This window comes from Hyla sarda (genome assembly GCF_029499605.1).
Source record: "Hyla sarda isolate aHylSar1 chromosome 1 unlocalized genomic scaffold, aHylSar1.hap1 SUPER_1_unloc_12, whole genome shotgun sequence".
Lineage (NCBI taxonomy): Eukaryota > Metazoa > Chordata > Amphibia > Anura > Hylidae > Hyla > Hyla sarda.
Genome location: NW_026607573.1, coordinates 272,718 through 295,436, shown reverse-complemented (window position 1 = coordinate 295,436; position 22,719 = coordinate 272,718). Strand labels below are relative to the sequence as shown.

The 22,719-nt window shown below is 45.6% G+C and overlaps 1 protein-coding gene across 3 annotated transcripts; it reads left to right on the top strand.

Annotated features, from left to right (window-relative positions):
* Positions 1–72: 72 nt before the first annotated feature.
* Positions 73–22,318, top strand: LOC130297962 (zinc finger protein 383-like). 3 transcript variants are annotated; one of them, XM_056550833.1, is made up of 5 exons: positions 73–311; positions 5,451–5,568; positions 8,652–8,831; positions 17,558–17,678; positions 19,582–22,318. In XM_056550833.1, the coding sequence occupies exons 2-5, from the start codon at positions 5,479–5,481 to the stop codon at positions 20,418–20,420; spliced, it is 1,230 nt and encodes a 409-aa protein (XP_056406808.1). In that variant the 5' UTR covers positions 73–311; positions 5,451–5,478; the 3' UTR covers positions 20,421–22,318. The 3 variants fall into 3 exon arrangements, with proteins under 3 accessions (XP_056406808.1, XP_056406807.1, XP_056406809.1); XM_056550832.1 differs by having other exon boundaries at positions 5,436–5,568; XM_056550834.1 differs by having other exon boundaries at positions 5,418–5,568.
* Positions 22,319–22,719: the final 401 nt, after the last annotated feature.

Sequence of the window (22,719 nt, the reverse complement as noted above, 5' to 3'; positions counted from 1 at the left end):
AAGTGAAGGACCTTTGATGATGATGTCACTGTCACGTGACCAATATATTAGTCACATGTTTCCTGCCTAGAACGGAATTCCCTCCTGGTATCTTGTCTGTTGTCTTTTAAGTCTATTTGTTTACAGTAAAATTTATATATTTTTTTTTTATTTATTTTTTACAAATAAAGCGGTTTACAGTGAAGTCAGATATTTCCTGTCTAGAGCGGAGATCAAGTTTAAGTAATACCAAATATTTGAGATTCTTCCCAGATGGTCACGTGACAGGAATAGGCGGAGCTTCTCTGCATAGAACGGAATCAGTGACTAAGGTAAGATTATGTGAGGAGAGGGATTGTTACAGTGTGTCACCCCAGTAGTGAGGAAATTACATGAGGAGGAGGTTTGTTACAGTGTGTCACCCCAGTAGTAAGGAGATTACATGAGGAGGAGGTTTGTTACAGTGTGTCACCCCAGTAATAAGGAGATTACATGAGGAGGAGGATTGTTACAGTGTGTCACCCCAGTAGTAAGGAGATTACATGAGGAGGAGGTTTGTTACAGTGTGTCACCCCAGTAGTGAGGAGATTACATGAGGAGGAGGTTTGTTACAGTGTGTCACCCCAATAGTAAGGAGATTACATGAGGAGGAGGTTTGTTACAGTGTGTCACCCCAGTAGTAAGGAGATTACATGAGGAGGAGGTTTGTTACAGTGTGTCACCCCAGTAGTAAGGAGATTACATGAGGAGGAGGTTTGTTACAGTGTGTCATCCCAGTAGTAAGGAGATTACATGGGGAGGAGGATTGTTACAGTGTGTCACCCCAGTAGTAAGGAGATTACATGAGGAGGAGGTTTGTTACAATGTGTCACCCCAGTAGTAAGGAGATTACATGAGGAGGAGGTTTGTTACAGTGTGTCACCTCAGTAGTAAGGAGATTACATGAGGAGGAGGTTTGTTACAGTGTGTCACCCCAGTAGTAAGGAGATTACATGAGGAGGGGGTTTGTTACAGTGTGTCACCCCAGTAGTAAGGAGATTACATGAGGAGGAGGTTTGTTACAGTGTGTCACCCCAGTAGTAAGGAGATTACATGAGGAGGAGGTTTGTTACAGTGTGTCACCCCAGTAGTAAGGAGATTACATGAGGAGGAGGTTTGTTACAGTGTGTCAACCCAGTAGTAAGGAGATTACATGAGGAGGGGGTTTGTTACAGTGTGTCACCCCAGTAGTAAGGAGATTACATGAGGAGGAGGTTTGTTACAGTGTGTCACCCCAGTAATAAGGAGATTACATGAGGAGGAGGATTGTTACAGTGTGTCACCCCAGTAGTAAGGAGATTACATGAGGAGGAGGTTTGTTACAGTGTGTCACCCCAGTAGTGAGGAGATTACATGAGGAGGAGGTTTGTTACAGTGTGTCACCCCAATAGTAAGGAGATTACATGAGGAGGAGGTTTGTTACAGTGTGTCACCCCAGTAGTAAGGAGATTACATGAGGAGGAGGTTTGTTACAGTGTGTCACCCCAGTAGTAAGGAGATTACATGAGGAGGAGGTTTGTTACAGTGTGTCATCCCAGTAGTAAGGAGATTACATGGGGAGGAGGATTGTTACAGTGTGTCACCCCAGTAGTAAGGAGATTACATGAGGAGGAGGTTTGTTACAATGTGTCACCCCAGTAGTAAGGAGATTACATGAGGAGGAGGTTTGTTACAGTGTGTCACCCCAGTAGTAAGGAGATTACATGAGGAGGGGGTTTGTTACAGTGTGTCACCCCAGTAGTAAGGAGATTACATGAGGAGGAGGTTTGTTACAGTGTGTCACCCCAGTAGTAAGGAGATTACATGAGGAGGAGGTTTGTTACAGTGTGTCACCCCAGTAGTAAGGAGATTACATGAGGAGGAGGTTTTTTACAGTGTGTCAACCCAGTAGTAAGGAGATTACATGAGGAGGGGGTTTGTTACAGTGTGTCACCCCAGTAGTAAGGAGATTACATGAGGAGGAGGTTTGTTACAGTGTGTCACCCCAGTAGTAAGGAGATTACATGAGGAGGAGGTTTGTTACAGTGTGTCACCCCAATAGTAGGGAGATTACATGAGGAGGAGGTTTGTTACAGTGTGTCATCCCAGTAGTAAGGAGATTACATGAGGAGGAGGTTTGTTACAGTGTGTCACCCCAGTAGTAAGGAGATTACATGAGGAGGAGGTTTGTTACAGTGTGTCACCCCAGTAGTAAGGAGATTACATGAGGAGGAGGGTTGTTACAGTGTGTCACCCCAGTAGTAAGGAGAGTACATGAGGAGGAGGTTTGTTATAGTGTGTCACCCCAGTAGTAAGGAGATTACATGAGGAGGAGGTTTGTTACAGTGTGTCACCCCAATAGTAAGGAGATTACATGAGGAGGGGGTTTGTTACAGTGTGTCACCCCAGTAGTAAGGAGATTACATGAGGAGGAGGTTTGTTACAGTGTGTCACCCCAATAGTAGGGAGATTACATGAGGAGGAGGTTTGTTACAGTGTGTCATCCCAGTAGTAAGGAGATTACATGAGGAGGAGGTTTGTTACAGTGTGTCACCCCAGTAGTAAGGAGATTACATGAGGAGGAGGTTTGTTACAGTGTGTCACCCCAGTAGTAAGGAGATTACATGAGGAGGGGGTTTGTTACAGTGTGTCACCCCAGTAGTAAGGAGATTACATGAGGAGGAGGTTTGTTACAGTGTGTCACCCCAGTAGTAAGGAGATTACATGAGGAGGAGGTTTGTTACAGTGTGTCACCCCAATAGTAGGGAGATTACATGAGGAGGAGGTTTGTTACAGTGTGTCATCCCAGTAGTAAGGAGATTACATGAGGAGGAGGTTTGTTACAGTGTGTCACCCCAGTAGTAAGGAGATTACATGAGGAGGAGGTTTGTTACAGTGTGTCATCCCAGTAGTAAGGAGATTACATGAGGAGGAGGTTTGTTACAGTGTGTCACCCCAGTAGTAAGGAGATTACATGAGGAGGAGGGTTGTTACAGTGTGTCACCCCAGTAGTAAGGAGAGTACATGAGGAGGAGGTTTGTTATAGTGTGTCACCCCAGTAGTAAGGAGATTACATGAGGAGGAGGTTTGTTACAGTGTTTCACCCCAGTAGTAAGGAGATTACATGAGGAGGAGGTTTGTTATAGTGTGTCACCCCAGTAGTAAGGAGAGTACATGAGGAGGAGGTTTGTTACAGTGTGTCACCCCAGTAGTAAGGAGATTACATGAGGAGGAGGTCTGTTACAGTGTGTCACCCCAGTAGTAAGGAGATTACATGAGGAGGAGGTTTGTTACAGTGTGTCACCCCAGTAGTAAGGAGAGTACATGAGGAGGAGGTTTGTTATAGTGTGTCACCCCAGTAGTAAGGAGATTACATGAGGAGGAGGTTTGTTACAGTGTGTCACCCCAGTAGTAAGGAGATTACATGAGGAGGAGGTTTGTTACAGTGTGTCACCCCAATAGTAGGGAGATTACATGAGGAGGAGGTTTGTTACAGTGTGTCATCCCAGTAGTAAGGAGATTACATGGGGAGGAGGTCTGTTACAGTGTGTCACCCCAGTAGTAAGGAGATTACATGAGGAGGAGGTTTGTTACAGTGTGTCACCCCAGTAGTAAGGAGATTATGTGAGGAGGAGGTTTGTTACAGTGTGTCACCCCAGTAGTAAGGAGATTATGTGAGGAGAGGGATTGTTACAGTGTGTCACCCCAGTAGTAAGGAGATTATGTGAGGAGAGGGATTGTTACAGTGTGTCACCCCAGTAGTAAGGAGATTATGTGAGGAGAGGGATTGTTACAGTGTGTCACCCCAGTAGTAAGGAGATTATGTGAGGAGAGGGATTGTTACAGTGTGTCACCCCAGTAGTAAGGAGATTATGTGAGAAGGAGGTTTGTTACAGTGTGTCACCCCAGGAGTAAGGAGATTACATGAGGAGGGGGTTTGTTACAGTGTGTCACCCCAGTAGTAAGGAGATTACATGAGGAGGAGGTTTGTTACAGTGTGTCACCCCAGTAGTAAGGAGATTATGTGAGGAGGAGGTTTGTTACAGTGTGTCACCCCAGTAGTAAGGAGATTATGTGAGGAGAGGGATTGTTACAGTGTGTCACCCCAGTAGTAAGGAGATTATGTGAGGAGAGGGATTGTTACAGTGTGTCACCCCAGTAGTAAGGAGATTATGTGAGGAGAGGGATTGTTACAGTGTGTCACCCCAGTAGTAAGGAGATTATGTGAGGAGAGGGATTGTTACAGTGTGTCACCCCAGTAGTAAGGAGATTATGTGAGGAGAGGGATTGTTACAGTGTGTCACCCCAGTAGTAAGGAGATTATGTGAGAAGGAGGTTTGTTACAGTGTGTCACCCCAGGAGTAAGGAGATTACATGAGGAGGGGGTTTGTTACAGTGTGTCACCCCAGTAGTAAGGAGATTACATGAGGAGGAGGTTTGTTACAGTGTGTCACCCCAGTAGTAAGGATATTATGTGAGGAGGAGGTTTGTTACAGTGTGTCACCCCAGTAGTAAGGAGATTACATGAGGAGGAGGTTTGTTACAGTGTGTCACCCCAGTAGTAAGGAGATTACATGAGGAGAGGGATTGTTACAGTGTGTCACCCCAGTAGTAAGGAGATTTTGTGAGGAGAGGGATTGTTACAGTGTGTCACCCCAGTAGTAAGGAGATTACATGGGGAGGAGGTTTGTTACAGTGTGTCACCCCAGTAGTAAGGAGATTACATGAGGAGGAGGTTTGTTACAGTGTGTCACCCCAGTAGTAAGGAGATTATATGAGGAGGGGGTTTGTTACAGTGTGTCACCCCAGTAGTAAGGAGATTACATGAGGAGGAGGTTTGTTACAGTGTGTCACCCCACTAGTAAGGAGATTACATTAGGAGGAGGTTTGTTACAGTGTGTCACCCCAGTAGTAAGGAGATTACATGAGGAGGAGGTTTGTTACAGTGTGTCACCCCAGTAGTAAGGAGATTAGATGAGGAGGAGGTTTGTTACAGTGTGTCACCCCAGTTGTAAGGAGATTACATGAGGAGGGGGTTTGTTACAGTGTGTCACCCCAGTAGTAAGGAGATTACATGAAGAGGAGGTTTGTTACAGTGTGTCACTCCAGTAGTAAGGAGATTACATGAGGAGGAGGTTTGTTACAGTGTGTCACCCCAGTAGTAAGGAGATTACATGAGGAGGAGGTTTGTTACAGTGTGTCACCCCAGTAGTAAGGAGATTACATGAGGAGGAGGTTTGTTACAGTGTGTCACCCCAGTAGTAAGGAGATTACATGAGGAGGAGGTTTGTTACAGTGTGTTACCTCAGTAGTAAGGAGATTACATGAGGAGGAGGTTTGTTACAGTGTGTCACCCCAGTAGTAAGGAGATTACATGAGGAGGAGGTTTGTTACAGTGTGTCACTGGTCCTGCGATTCAGGCTCCTCCTCCTTTTTAGGACTATCTCTTCCAGGTGATCCAGTTGTCTCCTCTTCTCCTGAATGACCCCAAGGATGGACAAGAACAGGAATGAGACGAATCGGAGAATATTACACTTCACCTTGGAGATCCTCCACCTGCTGACCGGAGAGGTGAGGTGACCCATCTACATTTCCACCATTGTTGTCCCCCATCTACATTCCCACCATTGTTGTCCCCCATCTACATTTCCACCATTGTTGTCCCCATCTACATTTCCACCATTGTTGTCCCCATCTACATTTCCAACATTGTTGTCCCCCATCTACATTTCCACCATTGTTGTCCCCATCTACATTTCCACCATTGTTGTCCCCCATCTACATTTCCACCATTGTTGTCCTCATCTACATTTCCACCATTGTTGTCCCCCCATCTACATTTCCACCATTGTTGTCCCCTCATCTACATTTCCACCATTGTTGTCCCCATCTACATTTCCACCATTGTTTTCCCCATCTACATTTCCACCATTGTTGTCCCCATCTACATTTCCACCATTGTTGTCCCCCATCTACATTTCCATCATTGTTGTCCCCATCTACATTTCCACCATAGTTGTCCCCCATCTACATTTCCACCATTGTTGTCCCCATCTACATTTCCACCATTGTTGTCCCTCATCTACATTTCCACCATTGTTGTCCCCCATCTACATTTCCACCATTGTTGTCCCTCATCTACATTTCCACCATTGTTGTCCCCCATCTACATTTCCACCATTGTTTTCCCCATCTACATTTCCACCATTGTTGTCCCCTCATCTACATTTCCACCATTGTTGTCCCCATCTACATTTCCACCATTGTTTTCCCCATCTACATTTCCACCATTGTTGTCCCCATCTACATTTCCATCATTGTTGTCCCCATCTACATTTCCACCATAGTTGTCCCCCATCTACATTTCCACCATTGTTGTCCCCATCTACATTTCCACCATTGTTGTCCCTCATCTACATTTCCACCATTGTTGTCCCCCATCTACATTTCCACCATTGTTGTCCCTCATCTACATTTCCACCATTGTTGTCCCCCATCTACATTTCCACCATTGTTGTCCCCCATCTACATTTCCACCATTGTTGTCCCCCATCTACATTTCCACCATTGTTGTCCCTCATCTACATTTCCACCATTGTTGTCCCCCATCTACATTTCCACCATTGTTGTCCCTCATCTACATTTCCACCATTGTTGTCCTCCATCTACATTTCCACCATTGTTGTCCCCCATCTACATTTCCACCGTTGTTGTCCCCATCTACATTTCCACCATTGTTGTCCCCATCTACATTTCCACCATTGTTGTCCCCAACTACATTTCTACCATTGTTGTCCCCAACTACATTTCCACCATTGTTGTCCCCCCATCTACATTTCCACCATTGTTGTCCCCCATCTACATTTCCACTATTTTTGTCCCCCATCTACATTTCCACCATTGTTGCCCCCGTTCTACATTTCCACCATTGTTGTCCCCGTTCTACATTTCCACCATTGTTGTCCCCGTTCTACATTTCCACTATTGTTGCCCCCGTTCTACATTTCCACCATTGTTGTCCCCGTTCTACATTTCCACTATTGTTGGGTCCCCATCTACATTTCCACCATTGTTGTCCTCTTATCTACATTTCCACCATTGTTGTCCCCCCCCCCATCTACATTTCCACCATTGTTGTCCCCATCTACATTTCCACCATTGTTGTCCCCCATCTACATTTCCACCATTGTTGTCCCCCATCTACATTTCCACCATTGTTGTCCCCATCTACATTTCCACCATTGTTGTCCCCATCTACATTTCCACCATTGTTCTCCCCATCTACATTTCCACCATTGTTGCCCCCGTTCTACATTTCCACCATTGTTGCCCCCGTTCTACATTTCCACCATTGTTGCCCCCGTTCTACATTTCCACCATTGTTGTCCCCGTTCTACATTTCCACCATTGTTGACCCATCTACATTTCCACCATTGTTGTCCCCCATCTACATTTCCACCATTGTTGTCCCCATCTACATTTCCACCATTGTTGTCCCCATCTACATTTCCACCATTGTTGTCCCCATCTTCATTTCCACCATTGTTGTCCCCATCTACATTTCCACCATTGTGGTCCCCATCTACATTTCCACCATTGTTGGCCCCATCTACATTTCCACCATTGTTGGCCCCATCTACATTTCCACCATTGTTGGCCCCATCTACATTTCCACCATTGTTGGCCCCATCTACATTTCCACCATTGTTGGCCCCATCTACATTTCCACCATTGTTGGCCCCATCTACATTTCCACCATTGTTGGCCCCATCTACATTTCCACCATTGTTGGCCCCATCTACATTTCCACCATTGTTGTCCCCATCTACATTTCCACCATTGTTGGCCCCCCATCTACATGTCCACCATTGTTGGGTCCCCATCTACATTTCCACTATTGTTGGGTCCCCATCTACATTTCCACTATTGTTGTCCCCCATCTACATTTCCACCATTGTTGTCCCCATCTACATTTCCACCATTGTTGTCCCCATCTACATTTCCACCATTGTTGTCCCCATCTACATTTCCACCATTGTTGTCCCCATCTACATTTCCACCTTTGTTGTCCCCATCTACATTTCCACTATTGTTGTCCCCATCTACATTTCCACTATTGTTGTGTCCCCCCATCTACATTTCCACCATTGTTGTCCCCATCTACATTTCCACCATTGTTGTCCCCATCTACATTTCCACCATTGTTGTCCCATCTACATTTCCACCATTGTTGTCCCCATCTACATTTCCACCATTGTTGTCCCCATCTACATTTCCACCATTGTTGTCCCCATCTACATTTCTACCATTGTTGTCCCCATCTACATTTCCACCATTGTTGTCCCCATCTACATTTCCACCATTGTTGTCCCATCTACATTTCCACCATTGTTGTCTCCATCTACATTTCCACCATTGTTGTCCCCATCTACATTTCCACCATTGTTGTCCACATCTACATTTCCTCCATTGTTGTCCCCCCATCTTTGGAGCCGCTCTATGTTCTGGATGTCTCTTTGTAGGGGAGGTCTCCAGAACTGACCCCAGTATTCCAGATGTGCTCACTAGAGCTCTATACAGGGGGCACAATCTCCTCTTTGTAGTGGGGGAGGAATACTGGGGTCAGTCCCCTCATTGTCTCTCTCCATACACAGGATTACATCATAGTGAAGAATACATGGGGGGAGTATGTGGCCCCCAGCAGCCATCTCCATGAGTCAGGAGGACGGAGCAGGGCCTGGGGCCCCATCACAGAGCCACGACCTCTCTCACCGATTAATGAGGAGAAGATCCTAGAACTCACCCACAGAATCACTGAGCTGCTGACTGGAGAGGTGACCCTGCTGGGACATTATATAGTAATGGAGGGGTCTGGTGATGATTAGAGAGGTGACCCTGCTGGGACATTATACAGTAATTGAGGGATCTGGTGATGGCTGGAGAAGTGACACTGCTGGGACATTATACAGTAATGGAGGGGTCTGGTGATGACTGGAGAGGTGACACTGCTGGGACATTATACAGTAATGGAGGGGTCTGGTGATGATTAGAGAGGTGCCCCTGCTGGGACATTATACAGTAATGGAGGGGTCTGGTGATGACTGGAGAGGTGACACTGCTGGGATATTATACAGTAATGGAGGGGTCTGGTGATGACTGGAGAGGTGACGCTGCTGGGACATTATACAGTAATGGAGGGGTCTGGTGATGACTGGAGAGGTGACACTGCTGGGACATTATACAGTAATGAAGGGGTCTGGTGATGATTAGAGAGGTGACACTGCTGGGACATTATACAGTAATGGAGGGGTCTGGTTATGACTGGAGAGGGGACACTGCTGGGACATTATACAGTAATGGAGGGGTCTGGTGATGAGAGGTGACCCTGCTGGGACATTATACAGTAATGGAAGGGTCTGGTGGTGACTGGAGAGGTGACACTGCTGGGACATTATACAGTAATGGAGGGGTCTGGTGATGACTGGAGAGGTGACACTGCTGGGACATTATACAGTAATGGAAGGGTCTGGTGATGACTGGAGAGGTGACACTGCTGGGATATCATACAGTAATGGAGGGGTCTGGTGGTGACTGGAGAGGTGACACTGCTGGGACATTATACAGTAATGGAGGGGTCTGGTGATGACTGGAGAGGTGACACTGCTGGACATTATACAGTAATGGAGGGGTCTGGTGATGATTAGAGAGGTGACACTGCTGGGACATTATACAGTAATGGAGGGGTCTGGTGATGATTAGAGAGGTGACACTGCTGGACATTATACAGTAATGGAGGGGTCTGGTGATGACTGGAGAGGTGACACTGCTGGGACATTATACAGTAATGGAGGGGTCTGGTGATGACTGGAGAGGTGACACTGCTGGGACATTATACAGTAATGGAGGGGTCTGGTGATGATTAGAGAGGTTACACTGCTGGGACATTATACAGTAATGGAGGGGTCTGGTTATGACTGGAGATGTGACACTGCTGGGACATCATACAGTAATGGAGGGGTCTGGTGGTGACTGGAGAGGTGACACTGCTGGGACATTATACAGTAATGGAGGGGTCTGGTGATGACTGGAGAGGTGACACTGCTGGGACATTATACAGTAATGGAAGGGTCTGGTGATGACTGGAGAGGTGACACTGCTGGGACATTATACAGTAATGGAGGGGTCTGGTGATGACTGGAGAGGTGACACTGCTGGGACATTATACAGTAATGGAGGGGTCTGGTGATGACTGGAGAGGTGACACTGCTGGGACATTATACAGTAATGGAGGGGTCTGGTGATGTCTGGAGAGGTGACACTGCTGGGACATTATACAGTAATGGAAGGGTCTGGTGATGACTGGAGAGGTGACACTGCTGAGATATTATACAGTAATGGAGGGGTCTGGTGATGACTGGAGAGGTGACACTGCTGGGACATAATACAGTAATGCAGGGGTCTGGTGATGATTAGAGAGGTGACACTGCTGGGACATTATACAGTAATGGAGGGGTCTGGTGATGATTAGAGAGGTGACACTGCTGGGACATTATACAGAAATGGAGGGGTCTGGTGATGACTGGAGAGGTGACACTGCCTGGACATTATACAGTAATGGAGGGGTCTGGTGATGATTAGAGAGGTGACACTGCTGGGACATTATACAGTAATGGAGGGGTCTGGTGATGATTAGAGAGGTGACACTGCTGGGACATTATACAGAAATGGAGGGGTCTGGTGATGACTGGAGAGGTGACACTGCCTGGACATTATACAGTAATGGAGGGGTCTGGTGATGATTAGAGAGGTGACACTGCTGAGATATTATACAGTAATGGAGGGGTCTGGTGATGACTGGAGAGGTGACACTGCTGGGACATTATACAGTAATGGAGGGTTCTGGTCATGACTGGAGAGGTGACACTGCTGGGACATTATACAGTAATGGAGGGATCTGGTGATGACTTGAGAGGTGTCATTGCTGGGACATTATACAGTAATGGAGGGTTCTGGTGATGACTGGAGAGGTGACACTGCTGGGACATTATACAGTAATGGAGGGGTCTGGTGATGACTGGAGAGGTGACACTGCTGGGACATTATACAGTAATGGAGGGGTCTGGTCATAACTGGAGAGGTGACACTGCTGGGACATTATACAGTAATGGAGGGGTCTGGTCATGACTGGAGAGGTGACACTGCTGGGACATAATACAGTAATGGAGGGGTCTGGTGGTGACTGGAGAGATGACACTGCTGGAATATTATACAGTAATGGAGGGGTCTGGTGATGACTAGAGAGGTGACACTGCTGGGACATTATACAGTAATGGAGGGGTCTGGTGATGACTGGAGAGGTGACACTGCTGGGACATTATACAGTAATGGAGGGGTCTGGTGATGATTAGAGAGGTGACCCTGCTGGGACATTATACAGTAATGGAGGGGTCTGGTGATGATTAGAGAGGGGACCCTGCTGGGACACTATACAGTAATGGAGGGGTCTGGTGATGACTGGAGAGGTGACACTGCTGGGACATTATACAGTAATGGAGGGGTCTGGTGATGACTGGAGAGGTGACACTGCTGGACATTATACAGTAATGGAGGGGTCTGGTGATGATTAGAGAGGGGACCCTGCTGGGACATTATATAGTTATGGATGGGTCTGGTGATGACTGGAGAGGTGACACTTCTGGGACATTATACAGTGATGGAGGGGTCTGGTGATGATTAGAGAGGTGACACTTCTGGGACATTATACAGTAATGGAGGGGTCTGGAGATGACTGGAGAGGTGACACTGCTGGGACATTATACAGTAATGGAGGGGTCTGGGGATGATTAGAGAGGTGACACTGCTGGGACATTATACAGTAATGGAGGGGTCTGGGGATGATTAGAGAGGTGACACTGCTGGGACATTATACAGTAATGGAGGGGTCTGGTGATGACTGTAGAGGTGACACTTCTGGGACATTATACAGTAATGGAGGGGTCTGGTGATGACTGGAGAGGTGACACTGCTGGGACATTATACAGTAATGGAGGGGTCTGGTGATGACTGTAGATGTGACTTCTGGGACATTTTACAGTAATGGAGGGGTCTGGTGATGATTAGAGAGGTGACATTGCTGGTACATTATACAGTAATGGAGGGGTCTGGTGATGATTAGAGAGGTGACACTGCTGGGACATTATACAGTAATGGAGTGGTCTGGTGATGACTGGAGAGGTGACACTGCTGGGACATTATACAGTAATGGAGGGGTCTGGTGATGATTAGAGAGGTGACACTGCTGGGACATTATACAGTAATGGAGGGGTCTGGTGATGACTGGAGAGGTGACAGTGCTGGGAGATTATACAATAATGGAGGTTTCTGGTGATGACTGGAGAGGTGACACTGCTGGGACATTATACAGTAATGGAGGGGTCTGGTGAAGATTAGAGAGGTGACACTGCTGGGACATTATACAGTAATGGAGAGGTCTGGTGATGACTGTAGAGGTGACACTTCTGGGACATTATACAGTAATGGAGGGGTCTGGTGATGACTGGAGAGGTGACACTGCTGGGACATTATACAGTAATGGAGGGGTCTGGTGATGACTGTAGATGTGACTTCTGGGACATTTTACAGTAATGGAGGGGTCTGGTGATGATTAGAGAGGTGACACTGCTGGTACATTATACAGTAATGGAGGGGTCTGGTGATGATTAGAGAGGTGACACTGCTGGGACATTATACAGTAATGGAGTGGTCTGGTGATGACTGGAGAGGTGACACTGCTGGGACATTATACAGTAATGGAGTGGTCTGGTGATGACTGGAGAGGTGACAGTGCTGGGAGATTATACAATAATGGAGGTTTCTGGTGATGACTGGAGAGGTGACACTGCTGGGACATTATACAGTAATGGAGGGGTCTGGTGAAGATTAGAGAGGTGACACTGCTGGGACATTATACAGTAATGGAGAGGTCTGGTGATGACTGGAGAGGTGACCCTGCTGGGACATTATGCAGTAATTGAGGAGTCTGGTGATGATTAGAGAGGTGACACTGCTGGGACATTATACAGTAATGGATGGGTCTGGTTGAAGATTAGAGAGGTGACACTGCTGGGATATTATACAGTAATGGAGGGGTCTGGTGATGACTGAATAGGTGACAGTGCTGGGACATTATACAGTAATGGAGGGGTCTGGTGATGACTGGAGAGGTGACACTGCTGGGACATTATACAGTAATGGAGGGGTCTGGTGATGATTAGAGAGGTGACACTGCTGGGACATTATACAGTAATGGAGGGGTCTGGTGATGACTGAAGAGGTGACAGTGCTGGGAGATTATACAATAATGGAGGTTTCTGGTGATGACTGGAGACACTGCTGGGACATTATACAGTAATGGAGGGGTCTGGTGAAGATTAGAGAGGTGACACTTCTGGGATATTATGCAGTAATTGAGGAGTCTGGTGATGATTAGAGAGGTGACCCTGCTGGGACATTATACAGTAATGTAGGGGTCTGGTGATGACTTGACAGATGACAGTGCTGGGACATTATACAGTAATGGAGGGGTCTGGTGAAGATTAGAGAGGTGACACTGCTTGGACATTATACAGTAATCGAGGGGTCTGGTGATGATTAGAGAGGTGACACTGCTGGGACATTATACAGTAATGGAGTGGTCTGGTGATGATTACAGAGGTGACACTGCTGGGACATTATATAGTAATGGAGGGGTCTGGTGATGACTAGAGAGGTGACACTGCTGGGACATTGTACAGTAATGGAGGGGTCTGGTGATGACTGGAGAGGTGACTTCTGGGACATTATACAGTAATGGAGGGGTCTAGTGATGATTAGAGAGGTGACACTGCTGGGACATTATACAGTAATGGAGGGGTCTGGTGATGACTGGAGAGGTGACACTGCTGGGACATTATCCAGTAATGGAGGGGTCTGGTGATGACTGGAGAGGTGACCCTGATGGGACATTATACAGGAATTGAGGGATCTGGTGATGACTGGAGAGGTGACCCTGCTGGGACATTATACAGTAATGGAGGGGTCTGGTGATGACTGGAGAGGTGACACTGCTGGGATATTATACAGTAATGGAGGCGTCTGGGGATGACTGGAGAGGTGACACTGCTGGGACATTATACAGTAATGGAGGGGTCTGGTGATGACTGGAGAGGTGACACTGCTGGGACATTATACAGTAATGGAGGGGTCTGGTGAAGATTAGAGAGGTGACACTTCTGGGACATTATATAGTAATGAAGGGGTCTGGTGATGATTAGAGAGGTGACACTGTTGGGACATTATACAGTAATGGAGGGGTCTGGTGATGACTGGAGAGGTGACAGCGCTGGGAGATTATACAGTAATGGAGGGGTGTGGTGATGACTGGAGAGGTGACACTGCTGGGACATTATACAGTAATGGAGGGGTCTGGTGATGACTGGAGAGGTGACACTGCTGGGACATTATATAGTAATGTAGGGGTCTGGTGAAGATTAGAGAGGTGACACTTCTGGGACATTATACAGTAATGGAGAGGTCTGGTGATGACTGGAGAGGTGACCCTGCTGGGACATTATGCAGTAAATGAGGGGTCTGGTGATGATTAGAGAGGTGACACTGCTGGGACATTATACAGTAATGGAGGGGTCTGGTGATGACTGAATAGGTGACAGTGCTGGGACATTATACAGTAATGGAGGGGTCTGGTGATGACTGGAGAGGTGACACTGCTGGGACATTATACAGTAATGGAGGGGTCTGGTGATGACTGGAGAGGTGACACTGCTGGGACATTATACAGTAATGGAGGGGTCTGGTGATGACTGGAGAGGTGACACTGCTGGGACATTATACAGTAATGGAGGGGTCTGGTGATGACTGGAGAGGTGACACTGCTGGGACATTATACAGTAATGGAGGGGTCTTGTGATGACTGGAGAGGTGACACTGCTGGGACATTATACAGTAATGGAGGGGTCTTGTGATGACTGGAGAGGTGACACTGCTGGGATATTATACAGTAATGGAGGGGTCTGGTGATGACTGGAGAGGTGACACTGCTGGGACATTATACAGTAATGGAGGGGTCTGGTGATGACTGGAGAGGGGACACTGCTGGAACATTATACAGTAATGGAGGGGTCTGGTGAAGATTAGAGAGGTGACACTTCTGGGACATGATATAGTAATGGAGGGGTCTGGTGATGATTAGAGAGATGACACTGCTGGGACATTATACAGTAATGGAGGGGTCTGGTGATGATTAGAGAGATGACACTGCTGGGACATTATACAGTAATGGAGGGGTCTGGTGATGACTGGAGAGGTGACACTGCTGGGACATTATACAGTAATGGAGGGGTCTGGTGATGATTAGAGAGGTGACACTGCTGGGACATTATATAATAACGGAGGGGTCTGGTGATGATTAGAGAGGTGACACTGCTGGGACATTATACAGTAATGGAGGGGTCTGGTGATGACTGGAAAGGTGACCCTGATGGGACATTATACAGTAATGGAGGGGTCTGGTGATGACTGGAGAGGTGACACTGCTGGTACATTATACTGTAATGGAGGGGTCTGGTGATAACTAGAGAGGTGACACTGCTGGGACATTATACAGTAATGGAGGGGTCTGGTGATGGCTGGAGAGGTGACACTGCTGGGACATTATACAGTAATGGAGAGGTCTGGTGATGATTAGAGAGGTGACACTGCTGGGACATTATATAATAACGGAGGGGTCTGGTGATGATTAGAGAGGTGACACTGCTGGGACATTATACAGTAATGGAGGGGTCTGGTGATGACTGGAAAGGTGACCCTGATGGGACATTATACAGTAATGGAGGGGTCTGGTGATGACTGGAGAGGTGACACTGCTGGTACATTATACTGTAATGGAGGGGTCTGGTGATGACTGAATAGGTGACAGTGCTGGGATATTATACAGTAATGGAGGGGTCTGGTGATGACTGGAGAGGTGACACTGCTGGGACATTTTACAGTAATGGAGGGGTCTGGTGATGACTGGAGAGAGGTGACACTGCTGGGACATTATACAGTAATGGAGGGGTCTGGTGATGATTAGAGAGGTGACACTGCTGGGACATTATACAGTAATGGAGGGGTCTGGTGATGACTGGAGAGGTGACACTGCTGGGACATTATATAGTAATGGAGGGGTCTGGTGATGACTGGAGAGGTGACACTGCTGGACATTATACAGTAATGGAGGGGTCTGGTGATGACTGGAGAGGTGACACTGCTAGGACATTATATAGTAATGGAGGGGTCTGGTGATAATTTAAGAGGTGACACTGCTGGGAAATTATACAGTAATGGAGGGGTCTAATCATGATTAGAGAGGTGATACTGCTGAGATATTATTCAGTAATGGAGGGGTCTGGGGATGACTGGAAAGGTGACACTGCTGGGACATTATACAGTAATGGAGGGGTCTGGTGGTGATTAGAGAGGTGACACTGCTGGGACATTATACGGTAATGAAGGGGTCTGGTGATGAGAGGTGACACTGCTGGGACATTATACAGTAATGGAGGGGTCTGGTGATGATTAGAGAGGTGACACTGCTGGGACATTATACAGTAATGGAGGGGTCTGGTGATGATTAGAGAGGTGACACTGCTGGAACATTATATAGTAATGGAGGGGTCTGGTGATGATTAGAGAGGTGACACTGCTGGGACATTATACAGTAATAGAGGGGTCTGGTGATGACTGGAGAGGTGACACTGCTGGGACATTATACAGTAATGGAGGGGTCTGGTGATGATTAGAGAGGTGACACTGCTGGGACATTATACAGTAATGGAGGGGTCTGGTGATTAGAGAGGTGACACTGCTGGGACATTATACAGTAATGGAGGGGTCTGGTGATTAGAGAGGTGACACTGCTGGGACATTATACAGTAATGGAGGGGTCTGGTGATGATTAGAGAGGTGACACTGCTGGGACATTATACAGTAATGGAGGGGTCTGGTGATGATTAGAGAGGTGACACTGCTGGGACATTATACAGTAATGGAGGGGTCTGGTGATGACTGGAGAGGTGACACTGCTGGGACATTATACAGTAATGGAGGGGTCTGGTGATGACTGGAGAGGTGACACTGCTGGGACATTATACAGTAATGGAGGGGTCTGGTGATGATTAGAGAGGACACTGCTGGGACATTATACAGTAATGGAGGGGTCTGGTGATGATTAGAGAGGTGACACTGCTGGGACATTATACAGTAATGGAGGGGTCTGGTGATGATTAGAGAGGTGACACTGCTGGGACATTATACAGTAATGGAGGGGTCTGGTGATGATTAGAGAGGTGACACTGCTGGGACATTATACAGTAATGGAGGGGTCTGGTGATGAATAGAGAGGTGACACTGCTGGGACATTATACAGTAATGGAGGGGTCTGGTGATGATTAGAGAGGTGACACTGCTGGGACATTATACAGTAATGGAGGGGTCTGGTGATGACGGTATCATTGTGTGTCAGGTTCCTATAAGGTGTCAGGATGTGGCGGTCTATTTCTCCATGGAGGAGTGGGAGTATGTAGAAGGACACAAGGATCTGTACCAGGACATGATGGAGGATCACCGGCCCCTCACATCACAAGGTAAGAGGAGACATATATATATATCACATGTCCGGTACATTCACCTTATTGTAGGAGCTTTCTCTTTCCTCTTATATCTATCTCATATCCTCGGGCTCCATCCTTCCATACGTTGTAGATGTGGCCTCCATTGGGTGGGGGAGATTATTGTGTTATTATTTCTGTCCAGAACACAGTTCACACTTCATGTTTTGTTGTAACACGGAAGGTTATGGACAACATGTTACAGCTAAGACTTATATGTCACTGTAGAGCAGTATACGTTGGAGCCTACTCTCTGAGATCCTCCCATAAATTCCCCTGATGAAGCCTCAGACCTGTAGTGAACACCTCCTTACGTTTTATCCATCATATGACTTTTCCGTAGTCCTCCATGTCTTGGACTCATTGGAGGTGATTGGACAGTGTGGATTCTGGATTTCTATATTGGTGATATGTAGATTTGTCTCTTACGCGCCGATTTGTTGTGTCAGTAATTTATGGAATAGGTGAAGACGAGCAGCCGGGAAACCTCTGCTCCAGTTTTAAAGGGGTACTCTGCCCCTAGACATTTTGTCCGCTATTCAAAGGATTTCTCTGTTGTACCCGGCATTCGTTTAGAGTGTCACGTTCAGCACTGGTGGCTCGTGACGTAACGGCCGCACCCGCTCGTGACGTCACACCCCATCACATAGACTTTTATTGAGGGGACGTGGCCGTGATGTCACAAGAATCCGCCCGCATTGCCAGTCTCTCGGCAGGGAGCAAAGTACGCTCCGTGCAGTGGATGTCTGGGGGCCGCAGCCGAGATTGCGGCGGTCTCCAGCAGCTACCACCTACATAAACATTGTACAGACGAGGTCCCCTCCTTCATGGCAGCTGCACCTTGTAATGGCAGTGACACCTATCAGCAGAATAATGCCCCTTGCCACACTGCAGTCATTTCTCAGGAATGAGGAACCTGGCAAAGAGATCGAGGAGCTGGCTCTACCTCGGAGTCCCCAGATTTCAGTCTGATCGGTCATCTGTGGGATCAGCTGGAGAAACCTGTCCCCTCCATGGAGCTCCAGGACACGGCCAATAAAGAAAACAGCTTAAAGGGGGTTTCAACCTGTCAGACAGTAATGGATATGCTTAGGAAGGATCTGTGCTGGTCTAGGGGCTAAATGGCTATGCTGTGAGTCCACCATAACGCTAAGGCTATCTGTTTTTTGAAATGGCTATTTCCTGTGGCGTTCCCTCCCTTCAACTACAAGTACCATAATTCCTTATTTGTAATTGTGAGGGCACTTTTCTCCCTCCCATCACCCCACCCATTGAAGTGAACCTGGGACAATTCCCTGCATCTGTGTAGAGAATAATCTCCCTCCCACCCAGCGGTCGCTTCACCCACTGAAGCACAGACAGGCTCCCTTTAAACACCTGACTAGTGATGTAATGTCTCGGGCCGCACTGCAACTTGGGAAGGGCCTGAGACAACACTCACCTTGTATGCTGTTATAAATAATTATAGGGGCAAAAATCACAGAAAAATTGCGAGACCACCATCAAACACAGGCACAGACACTATATAATGATCTACACTAACTTTACAGCCTCTGTAGCATAGTCAAATAAAAAAAAATCCCAGAAAACCCCTATAATATTCCTTATTATTACATTTAGGAGGCAGCACTGTGTACAGACAGTAGTAGGAGACAAGTAGTCTCACACAGGACAACTTCTTAAAACTTTATGGGTGATCAGACAAAGGAGGAAAGCCTTGATTTGCCTTTTAGGCGCAGCATGAACCATCTGGAGGAGGCAGCCAGGCATGCAGATTGTAGGCAAACAGCTCAGGCGCTTCATGTACATTTGTAACATTATAAATTTCTCTACTCAGTGGTTAGAGCTTAATTTCTTATATACATTTTTATTCAAACAGAAAATTCCTGTAAAAATTCTGAAGAAAACTTAATGTTATCGGTAAAATGTGAAGTAGAAGATGAAGATATTATAGAGCACTCTTCAGGAAAAGACCATCTTACCCCTAATATTTTTCCAGAACTATCATATAGTAATCCCCCTGATCAGTGGAAACCTCCTCACCGACCACAGCTGGTTACCAGGTGGACAGTTCAGAAAGCGGTGAAAAGTTTTTATTGTGATGAATGTGGGAAAGGGTTTACAAGAAGATCATCTCTTATTACACACAAAAGAATTCACACAAGAGAGAAGACTTTTTCATATTCAGAATTTGGAAAAATTTTCAAAAAGGAACCAAAGCCTGTTACATACAAAAGAACTTACAACGGAGAGAAGCCATATCCGTGTTCAGAATGCGGGAAATGTTTTACAAGTAACACAAATCTCATCATCCATGAGAGAATTCACACAGGAGAGAAGCCGTATTCGTGTTCACAATGTGGGAGGCGTTTCGTACAGAAGCCGCACCTCGCTAGACATGAGAGAAGCCACACGGGGGAGAAGCCGTATTGGTGTGCGGAATGCGGGAGATGTTTTACAGATCAATCAAATCTTGTCAAACACGAGAGGACCCACACGGGAGAGAAGCCGTATTCCTGTTCGAAATGCGGGAAGAGTTTTACGGAAAAATCCTATCTTACTAGACACGAGAGAAGTCACACGGGAGAAAAGCCGTATCTGTGTTCAGAATGTGGGAAATGTTTTTCAGACAAATCGACTCTCGGCAGACATCGGAGAAGTCATCATAGTCATGCTCAGAATGTGGGAAATGTTTTACAAGTAAATCACATCTTCTGATATATGACCTATGTCACACGGGAGAGAAGCCATTTTCCTGTTCGAAATTTGGAAAATGTTTTCGGAAATTTTTTCAAGTATTTTACAAAAAAAAAAGGAGATTATGCGAATAACAAGAAACATTTAAACGGGGGGTGGGGGGAATAATCGAATTCTGTACACTAATCTTCTGTTTGACTGACTTTAAAGGGGTACTCCGCTGCCAGACATCTTATCTCCTATCCAAAGGGGGTCCCGCTGCTGGGGTCCGCGCAGCTTCCATTCTAAACAAACGCCGGGTTCCTGAAGCAGTGGTCGTGGCGTCATGACCACGCCCCTCATGATGTCATGGCCACGCCCCCTCCATTCACGTCTATGGGAGGGGGCATGTCGGCCGACACCCCCCCCCTCCCATAGACATGAATGGAGGGGGCGTGGCCGTGACATCACGATCGTAGCATCGGAGTACCCTTTTAACCCCTTGAGGATGCAGAAATTATTATTTTTCCCTTTAGTCCCATTTGAGGTTTGTTGTTGTTTTTTGCACCACCAATTGAACTTTGTAATGACGGCGCTCATTTTACGGGGAATAAAAAAAAAAAAAATTATATATATATATAATTTTTTTTTTTTTTTTGGGTGAGGGGGCGAAATTATTAAAAAACAAAAAAAAAAATCACACAATTGTTCTAATTTTGGGGACTGCTGTTTCTACGCAGCGCACTTTTCAGATCCTCTTTATTCTGTGGGTCCGCACGATTTACAACGATCCCCAATTATTTTGGTTTTATTTTATTTTACAACTTTTTTCTAACATTAACTTTTTGTAAAACAAAACAAAACAATATTATGCTTAAAATCCTCCTCTGACCTCTAAATCTTATATTTTTCCGTATACGCGGCTGTTTAAAGATCGTTTCTTTGCGTCGTGATCTGTAGTTCTTATCGGTCTTGTTTTTAGTTTAGATAGAATTTTTTTTTAGCACTTTTTATAAATATAAAAAAAATAAAAATTTGAAATATAAAGTGACTAACAAACAGCAATTCTGGCGTTTACCCGTGAGATTATAATATTATTATTATTATTATTAAACTTTATTTCGATACCAAATATTTTTATGTTATATTTTTGGTTACGTTAGTTTATTTGCAAAAAATATTTTTTGCACACAAAAAAAAAAAATGGGAGTGATTTTAATATTACATTTTTATTAGAGGAGGGGCTTATTAACATTTTATTACATTATTTTATTAACCATGATTTTTAGTCCCCATAGGATCTACTTGTATAGCTCGGCTAAATAAGCAGAAAGACAACAGTTTTTGTATTTTTTTGTATTTTTTTGGGGGGGGGTTTGGTTTTATTAAGCATGTTTTTACATATTCCCAGTATATTTATTAAGGGTTTGTTGTTGGGTTTTTCCTGATTTTGCATGGAGACCAATAAAGCAGCTCAGAATCCCTAAAAATAAAATAAATAAAATTATAAAAAAAAGGGGACATCCCGAGATCTTTACTAAAGGTTTTTCTAGAGTTTTTGGTTCAAATGGCACAAAAAAAATACACTTTAACATACACGTCAAAAAAACAATCAAATACACTAAACGGCAGACTGCAACTGTGATGGAACATGAAAGCAAAACTGTGATGCATAGGAATCTTAAATAAAATCCGACAATTTTAGTGAATCTGGGCCATTATATAACTTTTTTTGTATACATTTGGGAACAACCATAATCTTTATGTAATAAAGTTTATGAAAATGAACAAAAAGCAATAACAAACTGAATTAGCAAAAAATTTGTGAAAAGAAATTCAGGAGTTGTTTGATATACAGTTGTAAAAAATAAGTGAACCCTTTGGAATTTTATGGATGCCTGAATTTATTACTAATAAAATGGGATCTGGTTGTTTGTGAAGTCATGAGTCCTGTGATCTCTGCCACGACTACTATCATCACCATCCACACGCTGACTACTATCACCATCCACACTCTGACTACTATCACCATCCACACACTGACTACTATCATCACCATCCACACTCTGACTACTATCACCATCCACACTCTGACTACTATCACCATCCACACACTGACTACTATCATCACCATCCACACTCTGACTATTATCATCACCATCCATACTCTGACTACTATCACCATCCACATGCTGACTACTATCATCACCATCCACACTCTGACTACTATCATCACCATCCACACTCTGACTACTATCACCATCCACATGCTGACTACTATCATCACCATCCACACTCTGACTACTATCATCACCATCCACACTCTGACTACTATCACCAT